Source organism: Balaenoptera acutorostrata, chromosome 4 (genome assembly GCF_949987535.1).
Source record: "Balaenoptera acutorostrata chromosome 4, mBalAcu1.1, whole genome shotgun sequence".
NCBI classification, from domain to species: Eukaryota; Metazoa; Chordata; class Mammalia; order Artiodactyla; family Balaenopteridae; genus Balaenoptera; species Balaenoptera acutorostrata.
The window spans coordinates 8214207-8233104 of NC_080067.1; the positions used below are offsets into that span (position 1 = coordinate 8214207).

General features: G+C 37.3%; 1 protein-coding gene across 1 annotated transcript in view; it reads right to left on the bottom strand.

Annotated features, from left to right (window-relative positions):
- Positions 1 to 18898, bottom strand: part of KCNH8 (potassium voltage-gated channel subfamily H member 8) — a 276697-nt gene that overhangs the window by 224407 nt on the left and 33392 nt on the right. The window contains exon 4 of the mRNA XM_057545662.1: positions 16810 to 16941. Within this exon, the coding sequence (XP_057401645.1) occupies positions 16810 to 16941 (132 nt within the window). The remainder of the gene's footprint in view (positions 1 to 16809; positions 16942 to 18898) is intronic.

Genomic DNA, 18898 nt, shown 5'->3' on the forward strand with positions numbered 1-18898 from the left:
CTTGTTTTGCTTACCCAGGTGGTTTCTGTATCCGGTAGGTCCACCATATGATGCTCCCACTGACATCTGTCAATTCTGTGGTCATTCATCTTTTTGCTCTTATTGGACTGTCTTTTAATGAATGAGTTCTGAGTTTAATGAAGTCGAATATAAGTCACATTTTTGGTATCATGTTTAAGAAAACCTTCACTATACCAAAGTCAGTAAGCTATTTACCTATATTTCTTTTTTAACAAAATAAAGCATTGAATTCTCTTTGAATTGATTTGTGACTATGATGTGAGGTGGGGGTCCAAATACATTTTTATTTAAATATACAGGTTCAATATTTCCAGCACCATTTGATAAAATAGTCCACCCTTTCTGCATTTGTGTACAATGCAAGCTCTGTCAGATATCAGGTTTTCACAGGTGTATATACATGATTCCTGGCCCTCCATTCTGTTCCACTGGTGCATTTTTAAAAACTGATTTGTCTGCAACATTTTATCTATTGCTATAAGTTTAGCATAAAAACTGATACGAGGTACCACAACTTTTCCTATTTGGTTTATCTTTGTCAGGATTGTCAGCTATTTTTGCAGTTTTTAAAATTTCACACAAATTTAAAATCTCAATGTTGTGGCAGCCTGGATGAGAGGAGAGTCTGGGGGAGAATGGATACATGTATATGTATGGCTGAGTCGCTTTGCTGTGCACCTGAAACTATCACAACATTGTTAATTGGTTATACTCCAATATAAAATAAAAAGTTAAAAAAAATCACCTTGGTGGATTCCACAAAAGAACAAATAAAATCAAAATGAAAAAAGAAAGCAAAAAAAAAAAACACAGACAAACAAACGTTGAGATTCAGGATTTTCACTGGAATTCATATATCATTGGAATTATATATCAATTATGGCTTAACTTACATTGTTGTGATATTAAAACTTTCTATCCATTCATCCATGATTATTTTCTGGCACCCCACTTATTTAGATATTCTTTAATGGCTTTCAATAACGGCAATATTTTCTTCCTAAAGTTCATGCACCTTTTTGCTAGGTACTTTTTGTTTACTATTACACATCAAATGTTTTGGAAGTTGCATTTATTTATAATTTGTTGCTCATGTATAGAAATGCAGTTGGCTTTGGATATTTGTCTTGTAATTGTCAATTTTGCAAAGTCAAATATCAGTTATTTCTCTGTATATTCATGTGGACTTTCTATGTAGGCAGTTATATAATTTGAAAATAATGATAATTTTATTCTCATTCCAATCTTTACAACTTTTACTTCTTTTTCTCTTCTTAGGGCACTGGCTAGTGCTGTTAGTGTATTAAACAAAATTAGCAACAATTTTCTAGAAGAAATACTTCGAGTGTTTCAATTGTCTATTATATTGGCCATGGTTTTTTTGGTGTGGGGTAGGGGGCGTAAATCAAAAAGTAGAAGATTCCCTTATTTGTATTTTTACCTTGCGGTCTATCAAAATGTGTTTAATCTGTACTGCTGTGGAATTCCTGAGCCTACTGGGATGGTCATATTTTCTCCTTTAACCGGCGAATATGGCAGATTTTACTAATAGGCATTCTAATGTTGAACCTTTCTTTGCTGTGATAAATTCAATTTGCTCAGGAAACATTGTTGCTTTTTTCATTGCTGGATTTAGTTTGCTTATACTTTTTGTTTAGAATTTTTGCTTCTATATTTATGGTGACATTAGCTTGTCATTTTTTTCACACACTTCTCAAGCTGTCCTTGTCTGGTTTTAACGTCAAGATTATATTACTTTTTGGGGGCTTCCCTGGTGGCACAGTGGTTGGGAGTCTGCCTGCCAATGTGGGGGACGCGGGTTCGAGCCCTGGTCTGGGAGGATCCCACATGCCGCGGAGCGGCTGGGCCTGTGAGCCACAACTACTGAGCCTGAGCGTCTGGAGCCTGTGCTCCACAACAGGAGAGGCCGCGATGGTGAGAGGCCCGCGCACTGCGATGAAGAGTGGCCCCCGCTCGCCGCAACTGGAGAAAGCCCTCGCACAGAAGCGAAGACCCAACACAGCCAAAAATAAAAATAATAAATAAATAATAAATTTAAAAATTAAAAAAAAAAAAGATTATATTACTTTTCTATTCTCTGAAAGAATTTGTTTAAGATTGGGTTTATTAAATGTGTGGGAATACTCATGCATAAAATCATTTGAGCTTAATATTTTGGGGAAAAATTTTAAAATTGATTCAGTATGTTTAATGATTATAGATAATTCAAGTTTTATTTCTCTTCCTGAGTCAATTAAAAAAAAATTAACAAACTTTCCATTTCACATAATTTTTCAAAATCATTGGCCTAAGTTTTTTATTATATTGTCTCCTTAATCACTCTTGCATTTGTTGTCATATCCCCTTTTTCATTTTTCATATTGAAGTTTCTAATAGTGAAGTTTTGGTTAGTGAATGATCTACATTTTTGAATGAAGTTTCTGTATCTTATCTCTATTTTTTTCAAGAGTTCCAGTGGATAAAACATTCTAGTTGTCACCGACTCTTATCAACATTTTGAAGATAGTATTCCACTGTCTTCCAGCTTTTATTGTTGCCTTTGAGAGCAGAACTGTCAGTCAAATGGGCTTTCATTTGCAGATAAAGTCATTTCCATAAGCCTGATTTTAAGACATTCTCTTTGTATGTAGTGTTCTTTAGTTTCACATTTCCGAGTCTTGGTTTGCTTACATTATACCGAACTTTCAGAAGTGTTGGGCTTTCTGAATCTGAGTATTGAATTTTATAAATTCTGAAAAATCCTCAACACCTTATTCTCTACCGTTCTATTCTCTTCTTCTAAAATTCCATATATTTTGGATTGTTTTTCTTTAACCACTATTTCTCTTGAACATTTTTTCTTATGTGTCTGTAATACATTGCATGGATTTACTTTTCTAATTCACTAATTCTTTCTAATTCTATGAACAGTCTGCTGTTTATCCTGTTCACTGAGTCTTTATTTTTAATTATCCTCTTTCTCATTTATAGAAGTTCTCTTTGGTTCTGCCAACAAAAAAGGTGGCACTTGGCATCTGCCTCTACAAGGATGAGGTCACCAGCCACTGCAGCCACCGACCTTCAACACACCCTGAAAGGCGTTCAGGGTGGAGATCAGGAAGGAGGCCCTCTGTGCTCTGAGAAAAACTGGCAGATCAAGCCCTTAGATAGTCATATATTTTCAGGAGAAGACATTATGAGCCCAATTCTTGCATCTCCTCGTATCTAGAAAACACTAAAAGCATTAACAGTGACACCTGTTCCTCGTGACTAGCAGCCAGCCTCTGCCAACATGTGTGGTCCACTGCACGTCCCCCCTTCACTAACATCATGTATAACACTGCCCTTCTCCCTACCACTTAGGAGCAGTTTCTCAGAACTATCTGAGATGCTGTCTCCCAGGCTATAGTCCTCATTTTGCCCCAGATAAAACTTAAATCACAACTCTCACGTTGTGCTTTGTTTTTCAGTCGACAGTTTTTTTTTTTCAAATCCACCTGGTTAATTTTAATTGTCTTTGTCCCTCCATCATTTTTTTAAACTTGTTTAAAATTTTCTCTAAATAAATTAAGTAGACTTATATTTTTAATAATTCCAATATCTTCAATATCTTCTTGTCCTTGAAGATTCAATTTTGTAATTTCTTTTTTTTCTGATGATTCTTGCTTGTGGTACCTTACCTCACAGCATGCATGATTTTTATCATATACTCATGTTCCTTGGAACGTTATATCTCTGAGGATTCTTGTAGAACTTCAATTAAAAATGCCCAAACGTTATATCTCTGAGGATTCTTGTAGAACTTCAATTAAAAATGCCCAATAAGAAAAGTTTTGCATTTTTTTTTCCAATGCGTCTGGGGAATCAGACACTGATCAGAATCAGCGTCAATGATCAGAATCACTTTAAATAAAATTTTCAGCTAGAATTACTCGATATCCAACAGATATTGTGAATTCAGACCCCAAACCTAAATGAAGGTAAGGTTCAGATTAGGAATGCTTACGAAAACCAGTCTTTTTCTTTTTTCATGTTCTTCCCAGAACCAAGGTTAAATAAGCAAGTCTTCTTCTTTGGGACCTCTCAGCCCCTGTTCCAGGTGACACTGTCAATGTCTTTCATTGTCTCAGACTCCTGCTGATGACTTCAATCTGATCTCCTGCTCTGTTGAGGACCTAGGCTTTGTCTTTCTTCCCTCACCTACTCCAACGTACTCCTCTTATTCATACTTCCTTTTTGTTCCTCAAATCTAATGTTCTCCCTTACTTTACCACTAGCACAGCCATATTATAATTTTTTTAATTTTATGCAGCATTTTTAGATATTCTGTATTAGGATCTCTCCTCTGCACCTGTAGCTCATTATATGCTTCTTAATCTTATAATTGATTTCTTTATAACAATAGGTTCTTGAGAACTCAACAACAAACCACAATGGATGAATTATTTTCATTTCAAAAATATATGAAAGACTATTTTGTATCAGTGATTTAACCCTACAAGAGAGGGTTGAGGTCTCCAATTTTCTACTTGTTATAGAAATGCTAATGCTTTCTTCAACAGCATGTATGGCAAATACCTGGCTTGCTTGTGACTATTACCTTCTGTTCGATTCACTGTGACCTTGGAAGAGGTCGATAATTGATTATAGTTGCCCTTTTGAGGTGACAAGATGCCACCTTAAAAAGCTTTTCAACATAAAATTCTAGGTAGCTATTACCAATCACATGACATTTGGTCATATAGTAACTCTTATTTACCATGCTTGTCTAGATTATCAGATTCATTCGAGTTTTTTTTCACCACTATTATTTATTTTCCTCACAAATTAATAGTGTATCTTTTGACTCTAACGATGATGCGTGATTGCACAAGTGCGATAGTCACTATGGAAAGACACCACCAGACACCAGCAAAAGACATGCAATCCTTTAATGTAGGTAATGGATAAAGCTGTCATCTATAAATCTAGACATGGCTACACAGCATGAAATGGCCAGCCAGCAGCATGCATGCAGTTTGATAAGTACTCTTGGCTTTCAAGTTCTCATATTGTCCCACTGCTGCCAATGAGACCATCTGTCTAAAGAGAGGATATCGTCAGGCCTTTGGGAACCTGCCTTCACCATTTTCCTGTTTTTTGGTTATGTATGAATTTTTAGATACCCTCTAGTCCCTTCCTATTCACTGGTAACCACCATATTCCTAAGATCTTTGCAGTTAGACTAGAGAATTAAAAGCCAACTTTCCAGGGCACCCTACCCTCAATAGATCAAGGTTTGGGGCTTATCTGAAGTTCTATTCAGATAACAGAACTGATAATAGAATCTGAAGTTCTATTCAGATAATTTTTACTGTAACTTTAATTTAGCTAATCTATCTCTTTTTTCAACACAAAGCTAGACTATCAACTCAGGAAGTCATCACCCAATGGTATGGCTTGATTTTCTGCACTTCTGTTGCAATGTATGTAAATAAGTTATTAAATAATTTGTTCATTTGAATCTCATCAATCTATCCTTTAGGTTTCACTGAAATTCTATTGCAAGATGAAATATAGCTGGAGTCGCATTTTGGGTCCATCACTTAATTACTTCTTTCAGCTCATACCTAAGGCACCCTAAACAGGTCAGAGATCATGTACTTGAAAAATCAAACAAAATTATGACTCTTAGCCATTCTGATGGCTACTTCTTAATACTATGCTCCAATGTGACTCAGGGTTCTGCCTTATTCTTCCCTTCTATCCTGGGTATCTCAGCTTCTTTTTGACACTCCTGAGTACCTTTCTTAGTGATCACATTATTGTAAACCACTTTCTTGAGAGATCAACCCTCTCCGTGTCTATATCATCCTGTACTATACCATGCTTGCTTTCATATTTCCTCGAATAGGCTTATTTACCCATTTTTGCACTAAGGTTGTATTAATGAATAATATATTTTATGTCTATATACTTGGTATATCCCATTTCTAATTTTTATAAAATAATCACTAATTTTCTTTATTTACAGTTAGTAGAAGTTGCTATTTTCAATACTTTTACCATCTCTATGCTTTTTGTCACTTTATTTCATCCCATCCCTTATGATCTCTCATACCCTAACAATCACCACACACCCCTAAATCTCAGATTATCACTGGCGTTCCTCAGCTCAAAAACTCTTTCTGTGTTCTTCTCCTCAAGTTTTGAAGAAAAAAAAAATCATTCTAGACAGCTTCCAAGTAGCCACAAGACTCTGCACCTCTCAATGCCAATCAGTTCCGTCTTCCATGTGTTACACCCTAGCTTCCATTCTGGGGCTCAGAAGTGAATCAGACATGGCCTCTGCCTTCACAGAGCTCATAGTTGAGAAGGGGAAAGGAACATATGGAAAAAAGGGCACAATCCAATGTGCTCCTAAGCACCATTTACACCCTCCAGAGTTTCTCCTCAATATAATGTCATTTTAGCAGCTTTCCAGTTAATAGATATTCATCTCATCTTGCATAAACACCTTTAATATGAATGTCTGCTATGAAATGCCAATACACGGGCAAAAATGTCATTCTCCATGTTGAGGAGGAGTTGCCAAATTATGTGTGTATACATTTTCCTCAGGAACTGAAAGATGTATTTTTAAAGTAGATCAAACGAAACTGGTTACCATATAATTTTAAGGGACTGAAGCAATTATCCAAACATTTCAGGAGACATTTATCCAGTGAAACTTCTGTGCTGTCTAGGAGTCAAATCATTCCCCACATAGTGTGTCAAATAAATACTTTAAAAGCCTCATGGAATTTGGGGGAGACCCACTGTAAAGATAAACAGGATTGCTTGATGGTGGTTCCTGAAAAGTCTTCCTGTATAAAAACAAGCTAGATGGGATGGTAAGCTCATTTTCACTGATGTGAGGGACAGAAACTGAACTCAAACTCCCTTGAAACTGGGCACCCAATCTCTCCTCTTCAGGGCACCCAGAGTTTCTCAGCACTTCTCTAAGTAGCTGGCACCTAAGCTCTCAGCACCAAATAGTCTTTCTCACACTGGCAAAGCCATTAACACACTAATCAATATAAAAAGAAAAGCAAAAAGGGAAAGCACTCCCCTACCATCCCCTGAAGCATAAATCCACAGTCCCAAGTATGTCTCTCCACAAGATGCTGAAGGCTGAGACTCAGGTACCTGCAAACCTTTTGGTCCACGGTTTCCAGCCTCTCCCAAGTGATGCTACCATCATTCCTAACAGCAGCATGATAGCTATAATCCTGGAATTGGGAACATTCCCTAATACCAATGTCTAGTGAATTCTGCCAGACATGAAGACCTCACTAAGAATGTATACCCAACCAGGAAGTCAACTTATACAGCTTTTTAAACTCTCAACCTGAACTTACTAATCCTCTTAATACATATTTGTCTGGTGTTTCAATTAATTGGCTTTTCAACTGCAAAACATTTTTAAATGTTAAATTCACCAAAAAAGGGTTAAAAAATATGTCTCCATCCCCAAAGTTATAAAACCAGAAATACCTTTTATAAAAATATGACTGATAAGAAATTTGTTTGATAATTTCATCCAAGGGGCATAAACTACTGACCAATAGAACAAATTCAGTCCACAGGTATATTTCAATTGGCTGCAGAATGTTTAAAATTTTTCTTTAAAATAGAATGACGTAGTGAAGCATACCATGTGTGTTATGCCTAGGTTCCCACCATGGTCTATCACAGCATTTCATTCATCACGTTATCCCATGGTGTCCAAAGGCAACTTAGTTTATGAACTCTTGCTTATACTATTTGCCTTTAGAAGATTCTAGGAGAGAATAATATTGGTGAATATGCAAAAAACAACCCACAGCTTTAAAAAATATATGTAATATGTATGTGATTAAAATTCTTCAATCACTTTGAGGATCGACCTGAGCTCTTCATTCCCAATTTCATCACATATTTGACAAAAAGTTGGTCTAGATCTCCTGAAGGCAGAAATCTATCTCCTCAGAAAAAGTATCAATTTTTACAACAGTTCTTTCATCAGACAACTGCTCTTTATTAAGATCTGGGCCTGTGTTTCTTCATTATGCAAAGAAAAAAAAAATCAGGCAGGATATTTCAGCAGGGGAAAGGAACATTATTACTATGCTCCCCACTGAAAATTAAAATATTCAAAATATGTCAAAATCATCTTAGACTTAATATCTGATCAGTGGCTTAATGTCTGTTTTTACAGAGAACATTTTTATATGTATTTTTAAGAAGTGACTTCCACTATCTTCAAAAATGTGACCAAATTGAGATTCTCAGAAACTGGAGGACAAACAGAAGAGTCAACAAGAACACAAAATTCATCAGTGGCAGAGATTCTATTTGAAGTGAAAGGGCCACTCCACACTAGGAGTAAGAACCCGTTTTGAGAGGCTTGGAGCAGGCTTTGATAAACACACATCCCATGGTCTTTGACCTAAACTAAATATATTCATCAGAATGTGCAGCTTTGATAATTATGATACGATTATTTTGGAAATGCAAGAATGCGATGTTTTTTTCTATCTGTGAAGAGTCTCCTAAATTGGACTTCATTTATGCATTCATTTATTCATCCACCCATCAATCAAACATTTATTGAGCACTTACTAAGTGTCAGACACTCTGGGTTGGGGATACGATCTTGAACAAGAGAAGGAAAGCCTGTTTCCAGATGAAGCTTACATTTTAATGGAGTGGGGAACAATTACAACATAAACTAACTTTTGAAAAAGGTGTTTCACATAGCCATACAGGCTATGCCTACAGTGAACAAGGTGATGGGGTAGAGCGGCTGGAGATGGGCCCTTCAGACTGGATGGTCAGGAGAACCTTTCTAAGGAACGTGTACGGCATGAAGCTTCTCAAACTTGGATGTGTCAGTGAACGGCACAGGATCTTGTCAGAATGCAGATTCTGATTCAGAGGTCTGATGTGGGGCCTGAGATTCTGCATTTTTAATGAGCTCTCAGGTGATGCTAATGTGTCAGGTCCTCATACACTTGGGATAGTAAGGACTTTGAATAAGAAATGAGAATGGTAAAACTCTTGGGCATATATCTGGAAAAGATTAAAACTCTAATTTGACAAGACACACGCACCCCAATGTTCACAGCAGCACTATTCACAATAGCCAAGACATGGGAGCAACCTAAATGTCCATCAACAGATGAATGGATAAAGAAGATGTGGTACATAGATACAATGAAATACTACTCAGCCATAAAAAAAGAATGAAATAATGCCATTTGCAGCAAGATGGAGGGACCTAGAGATTATCATACTAAGTGAAGTAAGTCAAACAGAGAAAGACAAATATCATAGAATATCATTTATACGTGGAATCTAAAAAATGATACAAATGAATGTATTTACAAAACAGAAATGGATTCACAGACATAGAAAACAAACTCATGGTTACCTAAGGGGAAAGCGGGGAGGGATAAATTAGGAGTTTGGGATTAACATACATGCACTACTATATATAAAATAGATAAACATCAAGGACCTACTACATAGCACAGGGAAGTATATTCAATATCTTTTAATAACCTATAATGGAAAAGAATGTGAAAAAGAATAGATATACACATATATATGTATATATATGCATATACATATAACTGATTCACTTAGCTATACACCTGAAACTAATACAACATTGTAAATAAACTATACTTCAGTTAAAATAATTTCTTTTAATAAAAAAAAAAATGAGTATGGTAAAAAAACTGACAATCATGTGTGGGACATTGGGGAGGAATTGAGACAAGCCCACCCTTGTGTCTACCTCATTTCTAATGTCTCATCTGTCTCACAGGATGCCCCAGGGCATAACGGGAGAATCAGAGCTCTGAGACCAGAGAGGCCTGGGCTTCCATCCTGTCTCCAGCTTTTCACAGCACTGAGGTTTTGGGCAGCTCCCGTACTCTCTCTAAGTCTCATTGCTCCACGTTGTGGGATCCTTGCGTAATCTGTCTGGCTTAGAGCAAAGAATCAGTAAATGAAAGGCACTCTGCAGCAGGCATCATACTACCACGAGGTGACAAGTATGAGGATGGCAAACAGCACAATAGGACAGCAGAGCAGAAAGACAAAAAGAGCCCCAGGGCCCCCAGTCTTGCTGTTTCGCTGTTCCAACTATGGGCTTCTAAGCTCCAGACTCTTCGAGATACAAGAAAAATAAGCCCTTATTTAGTTAAGCTCACGTTAGTTAGGTTTTCTGGTTCCTGTAGCTAAATGCAATTCATATCTCATTGTTGAGTGCAGCTATTCATTATTATTATTTCTTCCGAAGCCACTTAGCAATAGGAAAAGACAGGAGCAATTTAAGCCTTTGCCAGTGTCCTTAATCATGCCAACCTGCTCTGCTCGCCAAAAGCTAGACTACCAAGAAACGCCATTGCGTTTGACTCCTGATCTGTATTATCACTGAAGATAACGTGGAAACCTTCACACATCAACCCCTAAATTCTCAAGGCAAATTTGAAGTGTCACTTTTTAGAAATGGTCATCAAAATCCCCCAGTTTTGAGGCAACTCATAATGTTGTTAGCACATCATGAATAACCCAGGGTCAACCGTCATTTCAAGCCAAATCTGGGACACCCTACAAGAAATAAACAAGGCACATATTATTATACTCAACTGCTTTGAGCAGAAAACCAAATTAGCATGTGAAAAAAGTTTAGAAAATTGAGACACATGCAACTGAGGAAAATAAACTTCTAAAAGAAGCTGTGCTGTCACATAGGTAAAGGTCCTTTCGTAACATTAATTAATCAATAAGTTTGTACTCAGTGTCTGTTATGTGTAAAGTACTGGAGGAAAGTGAAAGGCAGCTGAAGCAGGATGCCAAGTTTAAGGCCCTCACTGGTGTGGGAAAAACAAGTCAGAAGTGTTAGGTCAGCAGCGAGGCACAGATCAGTCTAAGGGAAGGACCCTCACTATGACCTAAGGTGGTTCAGGTAAGATGACTATAAAGAAAAGATGTGGGATTTTCATGGTAAACGGGGTGACAAAGATGTTCCAGGTGAGGGGAAATTTGAGGACCAGTGTATGGAGAGAAAGAGAGTGTGAGTTTTACTAGCTGAGCGTGAACAGACCAGCTTGGCTTGTCCAGAGACTTCAAGAAGGTTTAGAAGGTGGTATGGTATGTAGCTAGAAAGTGAATTGTGAGGAGCATCATAAGCTGATTCTTAAGTAATTGGAACTTAAAACCTGCTTACCTGAGCTAAAAGCAGATCTGTTTAATTAAAAGAGGAAGTTCTGCCCTCTCGCTTCTCTTCATGCGGGCTTTCCTCTGTGCACGAGCACCCTGGTATCGGTCTCTCTGTGACCAAACCTCCTCCTTCTAAGGACACCAGTTGGAATGGATTAAGTTCTACCCTAATGGTCTCATTTTACCTTAATTACCTCTTCAAAGGCTTTATATCAAAATACAGTCACATTCTGAGGTCCTGGGGGTTAGGGCTTCAGTGAGTCCAGAACAGTCCCCAAACCAGAAACTTGGAATTCATCAACTCTTTCCTTTCCCTCATCTCTACTGTCAAGGTCTACCGGTCATAACTCTGAACTCTATCCTCACACCATCTAAGCTCCTTAGAAAGACATAATAAAATCTTTACGTTTTAAGCCATGCCTGCCTATCTAGAGTTGAAATTCAACACCCTGACTTTTAGAAACTACTTCTGAACAAAGGTCAGCTATTTGTTATTTCATCTCCTGAAATTAACATCCCTTCCTTTCAGTTTATCAAACTCCTCACATCTTTCAAGTTTTGCTTCAATATTATTTTCCCTGTGAAGTTCTCCTTGACTCTGCTCCAATTCTTGCTGGCCCCATCCTATCTTTTTACCTTGTCTGGGAAGAATTTACCATTTCTGCCACTCTACTGTCACTGAACATAGTGTACTGCAAATACTGGATCCATTTCCTTTATAAGATCATGAGCTCTTTGGAGAAAAAAAAACACCAATAGAAGGAATGTACACTCTGGAGTCTGTACCAGCGTAAACCCTAGTCCTACCATTTTTCACTATGTTGACTTTCTCAAGTTACTTAAAATTCATTGGTAAATAGGAATAGGAATAATTCCTATTTCATAGGGTTATAACGAGAAGCAAATGAAGTAATCATCAGTACGAAGCAGAGACTCAATAACAGCTAGCTATTTTTATAAAACATGTAGAATATAACAATGACCACAACTCTTTTCTTCTTGGGTGTATTCTGTATGCTCTGTGACACGTGATTTGCAGATATTATCTCTTATATACCTAAAGTAAGTGTAGACGTGTATGATTACCCCTTTTTATAGGTGAAGAAACTTAGTCTCTGAAAGGGTAAGCAGCTTGTCTGAGGCCTAACAGCCAAAACGTGTGGAACCGGGGTTTAAGCTAAGGTTTAGATGATCCAAATAAAGCATACTGTACCCATTTTGACATCTCCAAACAATCATTCAATACAGAAGGCAGAATGGTTGCTCAATGAATATTGATTGAGTTGCTTAATTCATTATTAATCCACAATTAAATTAATATATTTCTTACTGATATTTCTATAGGGAAAGAGGTAAATAGGGTCTCATGTTAAATTAACTCAGTAATGCTAGACACACATATAGAAGTTATTGGTCTACACACTTTTTTTAGAATGGAAATGAAATATGTGTCAAAAAATGGAAGGAGGTTTCCCTGGTGGCGCAGTGGTTGAGAGTCTGCCTGCCAATGCAGAGGACACGGGTTCGAGCCCTGGTCTGGGAGGATCCCACATGCCGCGGAGCAACTAGGCCCGTGAGCCACAATTACTGAGCCTGCGCGTCTGGAACCTGTGCTCCGCAACAAGAGAGGCCACGATAGTGAGAGGCCGGCGCACCGCGATGAAGAGTGGCCCCCACTTGCCGCAACTAGAGGAAGCCCTCGCACAGAAACGAAGACCCAACATAGCAATCAATCAATCAATTAATCAATCAATCAATCAATAAATCTTTAAAAAAAAATGGAAGGAATTTAAAAGGTGCTTAAAATCACCAGATTTCTGCTGAAGTCTCTCTCTCTCTCTCTCAATCACACACACACACAAAAACATCCCAGATCAGCAGCTGAAAACTGAGTGTCCAAACAGTACTTTGCATTTTATGCCAATCTTCCATCAATGCTGCTCACTGTATCCCATACCTTGCTAGTTTTTTCTATAAAATATGTTTTTCCTCCTTTCAAATAAACCCCAGAACAATGTAGACGTTACTGATTAAAGCATTTTTTTAAAAAAAGAAGTACAATTTATATCTCTTAAGCGAAGTCCATCATATGAGCCTTGGTAGGGAATTAATTTAATTAACACAAACCGTATTTCTACAACTCAGATGATCTTCAGAGATACATTCGTATGACATCTGATATCGGGTCACATCAGGCTACATGCTCACCTCGAGTTTTCTAGTGCTGAGATACAATACTGCTCCAATTACACAGAGACATTTTAAGAGTTTTCAAACACATCTTGAAGTTCTAAAAATATCATACGCTAAGGTGTGCCTTTCCTGCAAGACATGCCATCAATTGGTGAATTTTAAGGTATTTTTACCCTATTAAAAGCAAGTTAAAAAAAAGAGAGAAATATATATATGTATTTTATGATCATTTTATAACTATGCTGGCTTACAATAGTTACTTTGCCTCTATTAAAATACTACATAGTTTTGTGGGACATTTATAACTTAGCAACAGAAAAGAAAATATTCTTGAGTGTTCAATATATATTAGAAATAACACTTAATTTCATATGAAATAATAATCATTTGAGGAACAAAGTCATAAAGCTATAAAAAGATTTAGAGACTTACTATCAAATATTTCAAAATTTCTAAAATCTATTCTGCCTTATACAATTAATGTTAAAAGTGTTTTTTGTTTTTCTTCTTTAAACCTTGCAAGAGACAGTCTTCATATTTTACATATTCTGTAAAAAAAATGGGACTATTATTAAGCATAGTTTAATATATTTATTTAAATAGAAATGTAAAACTCTTTTTTATGATGGAACCTTGGATTAGAATAATTGTTACTGGTTCCATAGGGTATTCAAATGCGTGCCCTCTACCCCCAAAAGGCAGGTGCAAGCTTTCCTGGGAAAGCAGCTCTGCTAGTGTAACACACCTGGCCTCTGTACTGCTCCTTTATTCAATCTTTCCCAGGAGAAGAGGAGGAATTTAATATGATTGAGCTTGGCATATATGGCGTGGCCCTTGCTCTTTCCTCTCTTTAGGGAGCAGCTGCCTTTGGGAAGCACCTGTTCTGCTCCGGTCCTCCAAGCTTTAAGTTATACCAGAGGGAGCTCTGTCTCTGCCCCAGTATAGCTCCAATTGCGAGGTAACTTTGCCTAAATCTGGGCTCACTGGGAGGAAGCCCATTTGCTGTTGATAATATGCCACATTCTCTGTTATCGGTTTCTTCAGAAATAAAGGTGATGTGTTGGTCTCCCATCTGCCTTACTCTTATTTCTTTCTCAGTTGGCTCAGAACTTGGGTGGGGAAAAGGAGTGTTTGTACTGAGCTCTTTCAAACCCCAAATGAATAAGTATATTTTTACTCCTTTTATCCATTGCAGTCTTCCAAAAGGGGGATTTCACCCTTATCTACAGACACCAGAAACACAAGACAAAGATGATGACCTAAATTATATAAAACCATTAGTTATATCTTCATGTTCAAAGCAAGTCAGGTTGATTAAACTGCCCACTTTGAAGCCAAAAAAAAAAGCCATATTTCTTTCTAAAGATAGTTTTATGTATCTATCTATGCATACGAGTATACATAATATATACACATATATATTTAATACATAAATAATAATGTTATTCAAATAATCCTTATGGTAGCATAATAAAAAATGTACCTGGTCTTTGTCTCTGTTGCTGGCACACAACCCTATAACCCTTGGAATCTCTGGAGGGATGAGTGTCTTTTATGTGCTAATAAATATTTGGTGGTGGGGAAGGGGAGGGTACCCTAGATTACTTCAGCAGGGCAACACATTGCCAGAAAGACCAGGGCAAGATTAGAGGGCCAGAACTTTTAGCCCCACTCCCTGACCTTCTGGGGAGGGGAGAGGGACTAAAGAATGAGTTGATCACTAATGGCCAGTGATGTAATCAATCTTGCCTATGTAATGAAGCCTCCATGAAAACTCCTACTAAACACCTGAGCAGGAGAGCTGATGAACACATCCAGGTGCTGGGAGGGTGGCCCTCCCAGGGAAACCACAGCAGCCCCAGGCCCTCTTCCCTATACCTGCCCTAGGCATCTCTTCTCTATGGCTGTTCCAGAGTTAGAGCCTTTACAATAACAGAAGTGTTCCTCTGTGTTCAGTGAGCTGTTGTAGCAAAGTATCAAATCTGAAAAGGATGGGGAGGGTTGTGAAATTCCTGGCATTGTAGCCAAGCTGGACAGAAGTGTGTGGGCCCCGGGCACCCCGTACTTGTGACCGGCATCTGCAGTTAGGGTGGGCCCTTATACCTGTGCACTCTGACACTAAATCCAGGTACTTAGTGTCAGACCTGAATTAAATTATAGGACATCCAGCTGGAGTCCTGAGAGTTGCAGAACTGGTTGTTGGTATGGAAAAAACCTACATTTGGTATAAGAAGTGTTCTGAATAAATACAGTTCATACTTACCTTTTGTTTTCCTGCAACAGCAAAGAAAACAGTAAAAAACAAAACCAAAAATCACGCACACCAATTTCCACACTTTTCTCTCATTGGACAGGTATTACACGTGCTCTAATATCCAAGTAACTTTAAGTATAAGACTCGCCCCTCCTGTATGTAAAATATGCCACAGTGTTTAGTTATGCAAGTACACGAGAAAACAGTCCTGCATTTGCAAACATTCCAAATAGATAGAAGTTGGCGGGGGTCACCAAATAGTTCTCAATTTGTGTTGTCATTTCAAAAGACATAATGTATTTAAAACACTCATACACGTTTTTAAAAAGACATAGTTGTTGAAACATCAAAGAGCTGGTTCTCATAAAGAACTTAATATACAGGAAATCCCTACAATGACAATTGCCTTTTCTCTGGTCGCCCAAATATCTAATCCTACTTTTGTTTAAATGAAATAATATGGGCATTTTTTTCAGTGTTACTTTTTGTCTGCTTACATGAATGCAGGTTATTTCCTCAGAAACTATAGACAGAAGCTATAAAGTAAGCAATATAAAGTCTTAGAATACTTTAAAGATCATTGAAGAGCTTGTCTTTGTCTTAAAACAAATTATTATTGCAAAATACAGATACGCATTTGCAACGTTCCACTCTAACAAGCACTAAACTTGAGTTCTGGATTTTGGATATAAAATGAAATCTTGCACGTCTAAGTTCTGAACCACTGCACATTAGATGAAACTGAGAGCAGTATTTTTAATCACATCATTGTAACTTCACTTATTGCTATCAATGTATATTCTTCCCTGATAAAACAAGGTGGTGTGAATCTGTGTATTCTGATAAATTGTTTTCCCATCCTCATCCTCCTCGAACAGGAGTATAAACTTCTGGCTCCTATCAAGTGAGTTTTTATTACAAAGAGGAAAATGCAAATTCATGTGAGTCTCTGTGATTTGGGGATAGGCACCAAATACTGACTGCTAAGAGTTATGAATATTTATCTGTTGCTGTTATTAAAAACACACTTTTTTTCCTACCAGAGTTTTTGAATAAACAATTTCAAAATGTTACTCCATCTGTCAATGTTTTCTGAAAACAGTACAAACCTTCTTTTTTATCTTCTGGAGTAATCTTCACTTTTGTATCTGTTATATCTTTGAACGAGGCCAGAAAAAGGACCACATCTCCTTTCTCATTCTTTATAGGGACAATGTCCAATAGGCACCAAAATGGAGACCCTGCAACAGTAATAAAAATACAAATCAACCACTGCCTTGTGTTTTTTCTATGAAAATCACATCATTTGTGGTATAGTTAATAAAGGCCTTACTGTTTTCTTCTATCCCACGAGTTCTCCCCCAAAATCTTAAAAATGTCAGTTTTCAGATTCCATAAATGTCTAGCCTCTAATGCATATCTCTTCATTCCCAAATGAAGTGCTTTCTCTGAAAATAAGGGAGTATTTTAAACAAAACCACTAGTCTGTGCTGAGACCTTTCCGCTTATGTCATTCAAATTTGTATTTCTTCTTTGAATGTATTGATGTTGAAGCATTCCACTTGATGAAACTTTGCCCCTTCCCGGCCCGAAGCACACACTGGTTCCTAAATAAAGACCTTTGTTTGATATGAGTTTGCTAGAGGCTTATTTAGTCAATTTAAAAATCAATGCTTGTGCACCAGAATGGCTAAAAGAAAAAAACATGGAAAATACCAAGTTTTGGGAAGGATGATGCAAAGTCATTTGAACCCTCCTACATTACTGACTCCTAGCCAGTTAGCACATGTACTTTAAAGACTGTTTGGCAGTATCAAGATATATTATCACAATACATTATATGGTAATGCAAACGAGTGATATATAATAATCGACAGGGGAATGGATGAATGTCACTAACATAATGTTGAGCAAAAATAGCCAGACAGGGCTTCCCTGGTGGCGCAGTGGTTGAGAATCTGCCTGCTGATGCAGGGGACACGGGTTCGAGCCCTGGTCTGGGAAGATCCCACATGCCGCGGAGCAACTAGGCCCGTGAGCCACAATTACTGAGCCTGCGCGTCTGGAGCTTGTGCTCCGCAACAAGAGAGGCCGCGATAGTGAGAGGCCCGCGCACCGCGATGAAGAGTGGCCCCCGCTTGCCGCAACTAGAGAAAGCCCTTGCACAGAAACGAAGACCCAACACAGCCAAAAATAAATAAATAAATAAATAAAAAATAAAAATAAAGGAATTCCTTTAAAAAAAAAGTTTTTATAAAAAAAGAAGTTAACATTATAAAAAACAAAACAAAACAAAAAAATAGCCAGACACAGAGGAGTAGAATCCATTTAAATGAAGTACAAACACAGGCAAAACAAATCTAGGGTTTAAGAGGTCAGGTTAGTGGTTAACTTTGGGAGATTGTGATTAGGAGGGGACACGGGTCAGGGTGTTCTGCGATGCTGGTCCATATCTTTCATGACCTTTATGTTGATTGCATAGTAGTATTCAGGTTTTGAAAGTCATCAAACTCTGTACTCGTGTGTATTTTTCAGGGTATATGTTTTATTTCAAGAACATATTCTTAAAAGTGATACTCAGTCTCATAAAAAAGAATGAAATAATGCCATTTGCAGTGACACTGATGGACCTAGAGATTGTCATACTGAGTGAAGTAAGCCAGACAGAGAAAGACAAATATCATATGATATCACTGATATGGGGAATCTAAAAAAAATGGTACAAATTAACTTATTTACAAAACAGAAGGAGCCACAGATGTAGAAAACAAACTTATGGTTACCAAGGGGTAAAGGGGGGGAGAGATGAATTGGGAGATTGAGACTGACATATACACACTACTATACATAAAATAAATAACTAATAAGGACCTACTGTATAGCACAGGGAACTCTACTCAATACTCTGTAATGACCTATATGGGAAAAGAATCAAAAAAATGTGTATATATGTACATGTAAAACTGAATCACTTTGCTGTACAGCAGAAACTAACACAACATTGTAAATCAACTATACTCCAATAAAAATTAATTTTAAAGGTGATACTCAAGTTCAATTCTATTCTTTGAGCAAAAGAACCATGAGAAATATCATTAACAGACTCAAGTTCAAACCTAAGGCTTATATTTTGAAAAGTTTTTGTATATTTCAAAATACACATTAAAAAATATATTAAAATTCCAGTACTAGATTTTC